We start from the raw sequence: 14,469 nt of genomic DNA on the forward strand, positions 1-14,469 counted from the left end.
GAGGGAATATAGGTAGGGAGATAATTTTTGTAATTTGCATACAGGAATCAATACGGTTGTTCATGGGTTAGGGCGGTTGAATACCGGCCCGACCCAACCAACCGACTGTTGCAAATATGTAAAACCAGTATCGACCCGACAATTGTGAGTAGGACAACGGTTGCCGAAATAATTCGGTTGCAAATTATCGGCCGATAACCACCCATTGAAATAATTTGTTTTTTTCTATTTCATACATTTACATAACAATTTCTAAATAAAAATTAATCACACCGCATAAATTGTAAATAGAGACTAGGGGTGTAAATAAGCTGAGTCGGCTCATGGGCTCGATGAGTTTGTTCGACAAAAGTTCGAGCCCATCTTTAACTGTTCATAACCTCACGAGTCACAAGCTAGCTCACAAGCTTTTATATATATTTTTTATTTGTCATATAAATAATTTACGATAAAAACTAAAATGAATATTATGTAAAAATTATATATAAAAAAAAATATAACATGAATTGACCTCGAGCTCGACAAACTCAGCTCGATTCGAGCTCGAGCTCGAGCCTATAACAAAAGTTGCCGTATTTATTTGACGTGGCGAACTCTCCTCAAACCACTTCAAAACACACACACACCCCTTTCGTCAACGTATCTTCCTCGTTACATTCTGAAACTCGATACCCACGGCTTCACATTTTGCAAACCCTATTACGTTTGTCGCTCCCACGATCAATTCCGCCCCCAAAAAAAAGCCCTCGAAAAGGTACAATTTTTTTTTTCTTTCCCCCCATTTTTATACTATTTTTTCCTATGTCAAATGTATTATTCTCTATTATATTTCCGCACAGTTATTTGTGGGATGGGGTAGGGTAGGGGTGGGGTGGGGGTGTGTTTCGCTGGGGTCACCATTGGTGGACCCGAATTTAACTACTGCTTTGCAAAAATATTTGTGTTGCTCTCACGAACAGTGTCTTTTTTAAATATCGGATTTCAACTGTACATTATTTGGGCCGCATGATTTAGCTCCGATTTTCGTTTTTGCATTTGCTTTTTCTTCACCGTCGAATCATCAATCATGCGGTGGCGGGATTTGGGATCCGCCTTTCGATTTAGCAATTTTCGAAGTTTTTTTCGGTTCCAGGTCTTTTTTTTGGGGGTTTCTTCTTATGAAATTGCCTACATTTCTTCTTAATTTTAGTTTGATTTAGTGCGTTGTCTCGTGTTATCCTTAATTGTATGTACGGTATTTCTTGGGTTCAGAATCTCGTAAATTGATGTTGTTTATCTATGTTCATCTCATTCCTATTTGAGAAATTATCTTTTTTCTTCATAATTGATATGAATCGTGATTTTAATTTTAGCATTGAATTCTAGATCCCTATGGGAATAATTGGATTCACCATATCATAATTCTGACTTTAAGCGAGACTCGATTTTTAACTAATTGAGGGTAGACTTCTATCTTAAGAAATAATTGAATGTCTATGGCCGTGCAATGTTATAATATAGAACGATTCATCAGTTGAACGAAAGTGAACATTTCGATTCAACGAAGGTTACTTAGCATTCTGTACGACTAACTAAAAGATTGTGTTCGGTGATATGTTTTCGATTTTCTTGAATACAGAGCCCGGATACTTCTGCGGGCAATGGTGATTGGTTTTCCCAGCTGCACTTCCCTTTGATAGAATTCAAGACCAACAACCGGGTACCCATAAATCTTTAGTACTTTTGTTTTATTTTATTCATTGGATATTTAGTAGTGAAATTGATTTTCGGGATCGCCCCTTTTTTCTTAAACCTTTGTAGCAGTGAAAGAAACATACGAGGGCAAGGTCCATTCGTTTCTTGGTTGCCCTTATTTACTTCAGTTTGATTTATGAAGCTCTTGAAGTACTATACAATTTTGTTGTACTCTATTTGTGGCAGATCTTTTAGGCCTCGTTTTCTTACTTATATCGGATTACATTGGATTAGGTGAGATTGAATTAATATCCCACTAACAACTTAATTGTTTAGTTAGTAAGATGTTTGATTCGTTATATTAAATCTTGTATTAAATTTGTTAAATTCTGGTATTAAATGTGAATTGTCTAAAAAGTCTTTTAATTAACAAAATTAAGATATTGTTTTAAGGACAATTTTTTTTTCTCGTTTAATCATCCCCTACAAAATTAATCGCATGGGGAGGGGTGCTACTAATTTAACCAAATAATAGCATTTAATTGCGGGCTTTAAGTGTAGTAGCGGGCTTGACTAAATACGAATCTCATCAACCAAACATCTTACTATCGCCTACTATGTAGTTAATTGAGCTTAATAACTCTAAGCAAACGAGGCCTTATAGTATTGTATCTATCTTTAAAAGAGAATTTCTATTACGATTTTGCAGAGCGAAATGTGGGAAGCACAGCTCGGAAATCATACAGTACGGTCCCATGGAGTAAGAGTAGCAAGGACACATATGCATGACTGGATAATACTCGTATTCCTCGTATTCATTTGGATTGGTCTGAATTTGATACATCCGTTTTACCGCTTTGTTGGTAAAGATATGATGTCTGATCTGAAATACCCTCACAAGAGCAACACTATTCCCATATGGGCTGTCCCGGTAAGTCAAAATTGCACCCTTTGACTTCTCCGTTTCTTGAGTAAGGTCAACTGGATACGTTTGACTTTCTTTAATGCTGTAGATATATTCGGTTCTGTTGCCAGTTGTGATTTTTCTGCTATTCTATCTTCGTCGAAGGGATGTATATGATCTTCACCATGGCATGTTAGGTATACTCGTAATTTCAGATCTTTGCTACTTTTCGAAAAATATTCTCGTGATCGATTAATAACCAAAATTTACGACTAAAAATCGAGCGGTGTATTTGTTCAGGGATTTTTTTTGCCGTTGTCATAACGGGGGTACTAACTAATGCTATAAAAGACGCAGTTGGTCGACCTCGGCCGGACTTCTTCTGGCGATGTTTTCCAGATGGCATAGATGTAAGCTAACTGTATATATACATACATATGTATATACGGACTATACATACATATTCGTTGCTTATTTAATATTCTAGTATAGAACTTACTGCCCCGTTTTGATTCACCTAAATAATGTTACATAGCTTTTCAGCTGTACGATAAATGGGGAGGTGTTATTTGTAACGGTGACAAACATCTCATAAGGGAAGGGCATAAGAGCTTTCCTAGTGGCCATACTTCGTGTAAGCACGAAATTCTTCTTCACATTTTTATATTGTTTTCATATTGGCGAGTTTCTATATAGCAATATAGCATAGCAGTATTTGAGGATTCGTGACTTTCACCTTGGAACGGAATTTCCGCTTTCCGCCGATTCCAATCCCAAAAACATTCCGATTTTTGGAACAATATTTTTTTTGTTACGAATCCCGAAAATCCGTTTTTGTATTTTTCCGATTTCTTTTAGTTTAGAATATGAATATATATATGAGATTCCGATTTCCAATCCAATTTTAATTTCGGAAAATTCGGATTCTTGTTTTTTTCCAAAAATTACACTAAAAATCGTCAAAATTATAATGTATTTTACATTTCAGGTTACAAAAAATTGAAAGTTTCTGAATCCCGCCGATTCCAATCCGAATTTTTTTTTATTTTGGAAAAAAATTATTACAATTTCCGAAACTGTGACTTCCGAATTTTCCTATTTTCAGAAATAAACCTTCGTTAATATCCTTTTAATCACAACCATACATAATGCACCGTGAAATACGATCATATAGGGTCGTTTGCCGGGCTGGGATTTTTGTCACTGTATTTATCCGGTAAGATAAAGGCGTTTGATCAAAAAGGTCACGCCGCAAAACTATGCCTCGTCTTTCTTCCGCTACTTGCCGCCTCTCTTGTTGGTGTTTCTCGTGTTGATGATTATAAGCATCACTGGCAGGATGTGTTTGCAGGAGGTTTACTGGGTTCGTCTATTTGATATTTTTATTTTTATTTTTATTTTTATTTTTATTTTCATAAACTGATATTTATATAAGAAGTTGTAATGATATATTATTACCTTAGTTTAATGGAAGTATATTTTTTTATTGCAGGTTTAGTAGTGGCCACTTTCTGCTATTTGCAGTTCTTCCCACCTCCGTATCACGTTCACGGTATTTTCTTCTTCTTCTTTGTTTGTTTTTTTCATTATTCGTCGTGGTTTCTTTACTTGGGAGAGTCTAATGAATAATTGAGCTGATTTTTTTCAGACGACTCTGAATTTGGCATAGAACTCGAAGTTTAGTTCCAATTGAGAGCTAATGCTTTGAAATTGATTTTTCTGATTTTTTAAACTAATATTTAGAAGCTCAAAAGGATTTATTATCATTGATTTCATGAAATCCTTACCTCTAAATTCTTCGGTCCAAATTTAAAAAAATGGGAATTGTAATATAATTGAGATTTACACAGTGCACCTATATGGTTGGCTGTTGGCTGCGAGTTCTTTCATTAAAAAAAAAGAGAAAAAAAAAACAGCAATTATATGCAAATATATGGATTTATTATTAATATTTTTTTGATATAAACTTATTGATTGCATTTCTAATTTTATGGAGCAATCATGCTTTGATTCCATGTAGGGTGGAGGACCCACACATATTTGCAAATGTTGGAGGATTCGCGAGCAAATAATACAAACAATGTGCAAACCTCCGAAACTCAGGTTGAAATCCAGCCGACTCGAAGAAACAGCAATTTGTCGATGAATTCATCGTTATCCGGTACTTCGAATTTGCCAGTTGAAGATCTCGAATCCGGAACGAGATAGTTCAAAGATATCAGTTGTTACTAGTTTGGTGGGACCCGCATGTACATATTGTGCAGGTGCGTGTATATTTCTTTTCATTTTTCGTATATTCACGTTCTATTTCGAGGTTCACGTAAGCCTTTCTGGCATCCACTTATGTTACAATTTTGGTGAGCTTGTAGTAATATCTTTGAAGTATTTCAATTTATTGCAAATGTGGGGGGAAAAGGTAGGCGGAATTTTGATGAACCCTAACCCCAGTTAAAAAGCGTTTTGAGACGCTATGAAACAACATATTAAAGCATTTTATTTGAACGAACATTGTAAAAACAAAAAAAATCCATTCGTACCAAAATATTTGTCATTTTGAGTTTGTTGTACAGTTAAGAAAATTAATAAATAGTTATATAATCAAAAACATAGAAAATGATTAAAATATCATTTTTCATTAATTGTCCATGAAAAAGTTATTGAATTTGTGCAGTTGAATTGATTTTTATTTATTATTTGTTTTATGAAAAAAAAAGAATTAAAGTATTTTTTTATTTTTTTGATAATTAAAACATTCAATAAAATTGAAAGAGGGAAACCTCCGTCACGAAAGCAGTTTAAACTATCTAAAGAAGCTCACGAAGCCAAATTACGGGAAGCAAAATCTGCATTTCTCGAGATGAATTTGAATTTCCATTTCGGCCAAAGCGCCTAGAATTAGTGCAGTTGATACATAATTGAAAGAGTGTTAATAATTTAAAAACATAAAAAGTTCTCTAAAATGATAAATATTGTGACGTAGGGTGAGTGAGTGAGTACTAAATTGTTTTAGTCGACGCTTTCGTGATCCGACTCGTACATTAAAATTGCTTCAAAACATAGCAAAACTTTGTTCAACGAATGATTTAGCACCAAATATTTTTGAAATGTAAAAGGTCCTGCCGAAAAGAGGAAGATACTATTATTAAGTCTTAAATCATCAAAGTTTTCAAAAAACTTTTGAGTTTCAATTTTGTTACAAACTCCAATAATAACTAAATACAGCAGCAGCAATTATTGTACCTTTTTTTTTCTTTTTTTTTTTTTCTGGAAATTTGAAACTGATTTGAACTTGCAATGATTGTTACTTCAAATATTTCTCAAAACTAAAATCACGCCCCATCAATTAATTTCTTTTTTTGGGTAAAATATTAAAATTTGCAATAAAAAGGACTCTTGTCAAACATCCTATTTAGTGAGCACCAAAATTGTCCGAATGTGGGATGTTTCATGATTATAGATTCTCTTCTGCTGGCAAAGATTGACACATAGTAGGGTAAATTACGGGCACCCCTGATATACGATCAAATTACAAAAAATCCCCTTATTTTTTGATAATTATAACCACCTCCCTCAACTATGAATATTCTTACACGTTCATTCTTATGATGTCAAATTCAATATAATCTTCTAGATTTCGCTGAACGTTCTCTAGTTTGTACTCGTTTTGTGTAAAAATGCAGCTTATGATGCACCACAATCTTTTTTTGAGTAAATTCAAGTCCATTACAAGGGGAAGTAGGGGGGGGAGGGGGGGGGGGGGGGGGGGGGGGGGGGCGCTCGAACCCTAGACCTTTACCCTATTGGTAAAGGCTAGGTACCAACTCTGCTAACGAGGGTTGGTTGATGCACCACAATCTGATATTTACAAGACAACAGACACATCATACGATCATCTTGTTTCAAAATGTGGAGCTCGAATGGAGTTAAATGGGTACAAATTAGAGAATATCTACAAAATCTAGAAGATTCCACTAAATTTGACACCACAAGGATGAACGTTTTAGAAAATTCATAGTTGATGATGTAATTACCCAAAGGTTTTTTCGTAGGTTGATCTTACCTCAGGCGGTGGCCGTAATTTATCCAAGATTGTATAATGGAAGGTACCAAACGTAATTTATCCACGAGAATAACGAGTTTGTTCTATGTAATAATTTGCGAACCACGCGAGAAATGTAAACACATCAGGATTGGTCTAACAGGTTTTGCATATAATATTCCATTTCATAAATATAACATCGAGTGATTATGCATATATTATTCCATTTCGTAAATGTAACATCGAGTGAGATAAGATGTAAATCACATTAAGATTGGTATAGGTGCAATATAGAATATCTCAATGTGAATTGGATCGACGCTCAAATAAAATTAATAAAATCTCTTTAGATCTATGTAATAACATTTTTTTCTGAGATCATAACAATCTTATTCTTAGCACTTTAGAAATACTCAAGCAGATTACATCCTCGATGAATTTAAAAGTCGGGTAAATAGCTTTTGCGTATCACCTTCTTATGATTTCAATATAAACACATGATCCCCTTATACTTTCATATAAGTACATAACCTTATATTTTCAAAAAATTCTCTTACTAACGACCGACCATGATTATTTGGCAAGTGGAATACCACAAGGGGATTATGCGCTTATGTTAAAAATAATCCGAGGTTCATTTGCTTATTTTAAAAGTACAAGAAATGATGTGCACAAATTTCGGACGACAGGGGTTGAAATGCTATTTACCCTTTTATAAGTTAAAACCCTTCATATTCTAAATTCACACTTCACTCACCCATACTCCTCGAATTCCACACACACATAAACAATTACTAATATAAATTCACACTTTATATCTATTTAATATTTATATAATATTAATTACTCCCTCCGTTCCTTTATCCTTTATAATTGTGGTTTTTAGCTTTTGCACAAGGATTAAGGATCTCAATAAATATTGCTTAATTTTAGAAAAATATATGTTCTTATACTAAAATACCCTGCCAATAATTAATGTGAGAGAGTGTTGGAGATAGTTAATAAGGGTAAAATTGATAATTACACAATTAATGTAGTATTAGAAAGGGTAAATAGCACTTAACCCCCTTGTGGTTTGGGCATTTTGCACATAACCCCCTTGTGGTTTGAAATCAGGCATATAACCCCCTTGTGGTTTGGGAATTTTGCACATGACCCCCTTGAGGTTTGAAATTAGGCACATAACCCCTTTGTGGTTTTGAAATTTTGCACATGACCCCCTTATGGTATGAAATTAGCACATAACCCCCTTGAATAGAAAACTGAAAAAGACTAAATTGCCCCTATCAAGTCAAAAGTTCTTGTTTTAATTTAAAAATAATTATTCTATAAAATAAAAAGCTTAATGTACTTTTTTGTAAAATGAGAAATATAAATATATATATATATATATATATATATATATATATATATATATATATATATATATATATATATATATATATATATATATATATAATTTCATTTTCATTTCAACAATAGAGAAATGTTTTTTTAGAATTTTTCATAAAAGAAATAAAGACTTTGTTTCTTAAAAAAATTAAAGTTCGATAACAACTATAATATACTATATTATATAGAAATAGTAATATAATAATCATAATTAATGACATGTTAAATATTTTCAATTGATTTTTAAAATCGAATAAATTGTCAATCGTACAATAACTAGTATTATATACCTTTTGTGCTGTAAAATTAAAAAGAACACGATAATATATTATATTTCTCATTTTACAAAAAAGTACATTAAGCCTTTTATTTTATAGAATAATTATTTTTAAATTAAAACAAGAAATTTTGACTTGATAGGGGTAATTTAGTCTTTTCCAATTTTCTATTCAAGGGGTCATGTGTTAATTTCATACCATAAGGGGGTAATGTGCAAAATTTCAAAACCACAAGGGGTTATGTGCCTAATTTCATACCATAAGGTCAAGGGGGTTATGTGCCTAATTTCAAACCACAAGGGGGTCATGTGCAAAATGCCCAAACCACAAGGGGGTTAAGTGCTATTTACCCTATTAGAAATGTAAAGTGACACCAACCCTCAATAGGAGAGTTGGTACCTAGCCTTACCAATAGGGTAAAAGGTCTAGGGTTCGAGTCCCCCCTCCCCTACTTCCCCTTGTAATGACTTGAATTACTCAAAAAAAAGAAATGTAAAGTGACAAATAATATGGAACAAAAATAATTTAAAAAAAAGACAGTTGAAACAGGGAAGTATAGGTTATCTATTTAATATTTATATAATATTAATTATATGTGTATATATATATATATACACAAACATAATAATAAAGAAAGAGAGAATAATACTTCGCCGGTCAGTACTCTTCACAACATGCCCAGATCTCACTTCTCCATTCTCTCCACATTCATCCCTTAAATATTATTTCCATATATACCCCCAAACTTTTTCTTATTTATTCAATTCACCATTTATCCGATCGATTTCTGCAAATTAATCCCTGAAAAAAAATGGCGACGCTTCAGAAATTCAAGCTCCTGGCAACCCAGTGCGCGGTCGCCGCTGGAAGCCCAACCAGGAGTCCCACGACGAGCCCTGTCGTCCACCTCCGCCGCCGTAAAACCCTCCGAATGCTCCTCCGCGGCGGCGGCGGCGGAGGCGGCGGCGGCGGCGGGGGGAGAAGGTTTTCTAACCGCTGCGAAGACGGCTCGCCCGATCGGAGGCGGAGCGGCGGAGAAGATAGCTCGCCGGAGAAGGGGAAGGTGCTGTCGGCGAGGCACAAGCTGAAGGATTTGTTTGTGTCGTCGCCGCCGGCGTTCGGGGAGAGGCATTCGGAGAATGTGAGGGAGGAGTTGCTGCCGTCGGGCGGCGAGAACGGCGGCGTGAGGAGAGGTGGGACCCGCTCGCTGCGGCCGCTGTCGGCGACGGTTCGTCAGCGGTTGTTGAGGAGAGCGTGGCGGCCGGTGCTCGTCGGCATACCCGAGTAACATTTTTCAGAAAAAAAAAATGTACTGAATTTTTGGTATTTGAGAAATTGGGGTTCTTTTTTTTTTCACTGTTTAATTTCTTCAAAATCATCAGTTATATTATAAACCCCTAAATTATAATAAATTTAAATCATTATTTTTTTATTCTGAGTTTAATTTTTTAGAGGATGTTTATCCAGTTACTTATTAATTTATCAATGAAAAATTATATGTTTAAATTATCCTTCAAAAATATCAGAAAATAATAATTATAGCTGTAAACACTTCCACTGAACTATTTATTTTAAAGAAATAAACATCTAACTGAAGTAGGGGTGTAAATAGGGGTGCAAGTTGGAACGGAAATTCCAATTTCCGCCGGTTCCGATCCGAAAAGCTCCGAATTTGGAACAACTTTTTTCATTCCGATTTCCGAAATTCCGGTTTCCGAATTTTTCCGATTTTTTTGGATTGGAATTGGAATAATATAAAAAAGAATTGGAATTTCCGATTTCCGATCCGATTAATTTCCGAAAGTAATTCCGAAAAATTCCGATTTTTTTCCGAAAAAATCCCTATCAATAATCTATATTTATATATATATATATATATATATATATATATATATATATATATATATATATATATGTATATATAATACTTATTTTACATAATTCAAAATAAACTAAGGATTTAATTGTATTTATGTTTTATGGGCATGTCAAAGACTTTTTATGCTAAATGTCACCTAAAAAAATCTTAGATTCTTTTACGTTAAACCCTAGTTTCTTTTACATCAGGTTTAAGTTTTGTTTTAGAATTTTGACATATTGAATTGTTGCTAGAATTTTTTTATTTTGGATATTATAATGTGGTTTATTTTTATTTATTTTTTGCACTGAAATTTAGTAGTTATTAGTTTTACATCTATCGACGTAAATGTTCTTATTTTTGGAAAATTATGAATTTTTCAGAAAATTTCCACTAAGTTTTGAAATTTTAAAACTTATGTGATTTCCGAAAAATTTCCGAAATTCCGAAATTTCCGGGCCTTTTGGAATTGGAATGAATTTTTAGATTCCGAAAATTTTGGAATTGGAATTGGAACTGATTTTGTACTTCCGAATTTTTTTGGAAATTTTCCGAAAAGGCTAATTCCGATCCGATCCATCCGACTTTCACCCCTAGGTGTAAATGAAGGTGTAAATGACTTGAGCAGCCTCGTTGGCTCATCTAAATGCTCGAACTCGAATGCGAATTTTTCGAGCTCGAGTTTTCTAATGAATCGAACTTCAGCTTTTTCTCGCACGAGCCTACTTTTTATTTTATTTTATATATTATCTTTAATTTAAAATAATATATAATAATAATAATATAATAATAATAATAATAATAATAATAATAATAATAATAATAATAATAATAATAATAATAATAATAATAATAATAATAATAATAATAATAATAATAATAATAATAATAATAATAATAATAATAACATATTTTTTAAAAATAATATAAATAAGGGAAAATTGCAAATCACTTCATGTAAATTTCTAATTTTCGCACTTTACCTCCTAATTTTTTTTAAAGTGAATGCCCCCCTACAAAATGTTGTTCTTGTTGCACGTTGCGCCAATAGCAAAACTCCAATGGACTATTCATCGGAATTGAGTATTTTTGTTGTACGTTGCCCCTTAAAAACACTATTTTTTTGCACGTTGCCCCTTTAAAATGTTATTTTTGTTGCAGAATGCCCTTAAAAAATTGGCTTCTGGGGCAAAGTGCAACCAATATTCATTTTTTAAAATTTTGGGGGGGAAAGTGTGAAAATGAAAAATTTATAGGTAGTAAAGTGCATTTTGTCTTATAAATAAAATAGAAACAAAATTCAAATGAGTTTGGGCTCAAGTTCGAGGTCGTTAAAATCGGCTCGAGCTAAAAAGAAAAAAAACACTCCACGAGCTCAAACTTGTCAAAATGGGACTCAAGCTCGAGCTCAACTAATTTACCCTTAAATTGAAGAATGATGAGCGATACCATAAATGAAATTTTGATTCAAGTATTAACATCTATTATTAATTGGGGTCCATTAGATATACACCCCTCATATGGAAAATAAATAGGGATAGGTCCACCCCTAAAATTCTTTCTTTGAGATAACCCCCTAGAGAGGGAAAAGTACTATTGTGCCCTTATTTACAATTTTCGCCCAACTGCATTCAGCATTTTTGCTACTGCATTTAGTATTTTCGTTTTTTTTTTTTTTCTGATTTTTTTTCCCTGAAAACTTATCTGTTTCGAATATGACTATATATGACTATATAAGTTTTTTTTTTTTTCTTTTTAGCTTTTCTTTTTTTCTGATTTTTTTTTTCCCGAAAACTTCACTGTTTCGAATATGACTATATATGATTATATAAGACTATAGTCATGTACTGTCTTTTTACCCAAAGTTATGGTCGACCGATTATATATATCGTTGATTTTATAAAAAAAAAATTCATCTGCATCTCCAACAAAATTCAAAATTTGAATAATGATATTATAAATCAATTCGCACCCAACAAAAAATTGAAAAAATGCAATCATCAACATCACTATACATCAGAATCACCACATAACTTATATATGACTATATATAACTACATGTGAATATATATGACTATATCTATATGACAATATGTGACTATATATGACTACATGTGACTAAATATAACTACATGTATATGACTACATGTGACTATATATGACTACATGTATATGACTACATGTGACTATATATGACTCCATGTATATGACTACATGTGACTATCTATAAAAGTATAGTCATATATAGTGTAGTTTGTATTTATAGCTTCAAATCCCACTTTTCAACACGACAGCAACTCCGATCTATCGCAAAAGAACTATTTTGAATTGACGAACACCATGTCCTCTCGACAAAAAAATAGTGCTAGAAGTTGTTTAAACACCGAGACCTGTAACAATTTGTTAAATCAAGTTCAGTTTACATATTTACATTATAAATCAACTCATAGTCAATAAAAACAAATCAAATACACAGTCACATGCAAATGTTACTAAATGTTACTATATGTTACTATATATTACTACAGGTATTTACATGTGCTGGATCATTAAGACGTGGAATCAACGAATTCATACATCTATAATCTATCTAAATAAGATGATATATTGCTCTCAATCTTGGACTGGTTTCACAATACTATCAAAATCATAACTATTAGAGATAGTTCATACATCTATCAGGCCTTTTATACATGAATTCAATGGTGAATACTAGCACAAAAACATTGAGTGGATATCATCGGTTGGGGAAAATTCACACAAACTACATCATATCATTAACCATTAACCATTAACCATTAACCAGAGTAATTAAATTATGTCAAATCTATGTAAATTGTTAATCATAAGTAAATGATTTAGTAACTAAATTACTTAGTTATGTAATTGAATGGGTCACCCGGATTTCACCTACTAAGCCTCTCGAAGTATCTAGAACCAGGTTCGAATCCTTCCACATGGCACACAAGGTTCCAGTTGGGACACTCCTTATGTCCCTACCAAAAACGTTCAAGTGAGTTTTAATTTTAATTTATTTATTTACTTTTAGTTTATATATTGTTTGACTCAAATGAATTTCAAAATAATTTGGTTTAAAACAAAAAAACTGGTATATATATACTACCAGAAGGAACATCTTTCATCTCATCAAAATAGCAAATTCCCACTATTTAAATCAACAATCTCTAAACACATTCATAATATAAACCATAATAATTAAAGCCCTTCCAAGAACAGAACATATAATATATATATATATATATATATATATATATATATATATATATATATATATATATATATATATATATATATATATATATATATATATATATATATATATATATATATATATATATATATATATATATATATATATATTGATTAGGTTTTAGGCACAAGCAGTATATCTCACATACCGTCGGGATCAACTCAATGTCGCAGCGGCGGGCGGCGGGGCAGCAGCTGGCAACAAAAGTCTGTGGGGAGCAGCGGCGGAAGGCCGTGAGGGGGCAGCAACCGGCGACGGAAGGCAGTGAGGAGCACCGGCTGACGGCGAAAAACGGCGGGGAGCAGCGTCGGAAGGCGGTGAGGGGACAGTAGCCGACGACGGAAGGTAGTGGGGAGCAGCGGCTGGCGGCGAAAGGCGGTGGGGAGCGGACAGATCTGACGAGAGAGGAGGAGATGGAGAGAGAGAAAGAAAGGGGGAGAGAGAGAGGGGGAGAGATGTGGGGTTTGGTGGGTGTGAGACGGATGATAGAGAAATTTAGGAAATATGGTATTTATTAAATTGACTAGGGAAGAAAAATCAATTGGGTCTATCCATATATATTTTCAAAACTAGGGGGCTATCCCTCATTTCCCCTATTAATTGATATCCTAAATTATTTTTCAAACATTACCTTCAAAAGCAAGTTACTACAAAATAGTTTTTAATTCTTTAATTTGTAAATCTATGAACTTGATAATAATAATAATGTTTTATATCATATATCAATAGCAATGCATTTGAAAATCATATTTTATAAAATTAGTTAGGAAAACAAATTAAAATATGCAATAATTTTTTTTTTGAGAAAATTCAAGTCAATTACAAGGGAAAGTAGGGGAGGGGGGACTCGAACCCTAGACCGTTACCCTATTGGTAAAGGCTAGGTACCAACTCTCCTAATGAGGGTTGGTATGCAATAATTGAATAGTACTCCCTCTGTCCCTTTATAAGTGACGTTGTGGAGAGATTTTTGTGTCCCTAATTATATGACGTTTTTTATTCCCAATAGACTATTAATTACTCAATTTCCCTATTTACCCTTAATAAGTTCTC

The 14,469-nt window shown here is 33.2% G+C and overlaps 2 protein-coding genes and 1 long non-coding RNA gene across 6 annotated transcripts; 2 read left to right on the forward strand and 1 right to left on the reverse strand.

Annotated features, from left to right (window-relative positions):
- The first annotated feature begins 494 nt into the window (after nt 1-494).
- LOC105953461 (lipid phosphate phosphatase 2) lies at nt 495-4,969 on the forward strand. 4 transcript variants are annotated; one of them, XM_088826583.1, is made up of 10 exons: nt 610-754; nt 1,619-1,699; nt 1,921-1,968; nt 2,384-2,605; nt 2,688-2,775; nt 2,879-2,988; nt 3,122-3,212; nt 3,753-3,941; nt 4,071-4,130; nt 4,599-4,969. In XM_088826583.1, exons 4-10 carry the CDS (start codon nt 2,390-2,392, stop codon nt 4,784-4,786), a joined length of 942 nt encoding a protein of 313 aa, XP_088682709.1. In that variant the 5' UTR covers nt 610-754; nt 1,619-1,699; nt 1,921-1,968; nt 2,384-2,389; the 3' UTR covers nt 4,787-4,969. The 4 variants fall into 4 exon arrangements, with proteins under 4 accessions (XP_088682707.1, XP_088682709.1, XP_012832574.2 ...); XM_088826581.1 differs by lacking the exon at nt 1,921-1,968 and having other exon boundaries at nt 495-754; XM_012977120.2 differs by lacking the exons at nt 610-754; nt 1,921-1,968 and adding an exon at nt 943-1,132.
- A 3,939-nt stretch (nt 4,970-8,908) lies between these two features.
- On the forward strand, nt 8,909-9,719 carry LOC105953434 (uncharacterized). Its single transcript, XM_012977095.2, has one exon. The coding sequence runs from the start codon at nt 9,099-9,101 to the stop codon at nt 9,573-9,575; it is 477 nt and encodes a 158-aa protein (XP_012832549.1). The 5' UTR covers nt 8,909-9,098; the 3' UTR covers nt 9,576-9,719.
- Nucleotides 9,720-12,068: 2,349 nt separating this feature from the next.
- On the reverse strand, nt 12,069-13,910 carry LOC148766205 (uncharacterized). Its single transcript, XR_016035020.1, has 3 exons — nt 13,565-13,910; nt 13,056-13,141; nt 12,069-12,535 (listed from the first exon to the last, which is right to left on the reverse strand). It is a non-coding gene; the product is annotated as an uncharacterized LOC148766205 (long non-coding RNA).
- Between the last annotated feature and the right edge of the window lie 559 nt (nt 13,911-14,469).

The sequence above is a fragment of the Erythranthe guttata genome, chromosome 12 (genome assembly GCF_056151865.1).
Source record: "Erythranthe guttata isolate IM_541 chromosome 12, IM_541, whole genome shotgun sequence".
Taxonomy (NCBI): domain Eukaryota; kingdom Viridiplantae; phylum Streptophyta; class Magnoliopsida; order Lamiales; family Phrymaceae; genus Erythranthe; species Erythranthe guttata.

Excerpts from the sequence above, each read along its gene's own strand:
- LOC105953461 (XM_012977120.2), top strand. The coding sequence starts at position 1,067 with ATGCGGTGGCGGGATTTGGGATCCGCCTTTCGATTTAGCAATTTTCGA. Across the intron at positions 1,700-2,383 it reads AATTCAAGACCAACAACCGG|AGCGAAATGTGGGAAGCACA; the intron begins GTACCCATAAAT and ends ACGATTTTGCAG. Across the intron at positions 3,942-4,070 it reads GTTTGCAGGAGGTTTACTGG|GTTTAGTAGTGGCCACTTTC; the intron begins GTTCGTCTATTT and ends TTTTTATTGCAG.
- LOC105953434 (XM_012977095.2), top strand. The coding sequence starts at position 9,099 with ATGGCGACGCTTCAGAAATTCAAGCTCCTGGCAACCCAGTGCGCGGTC.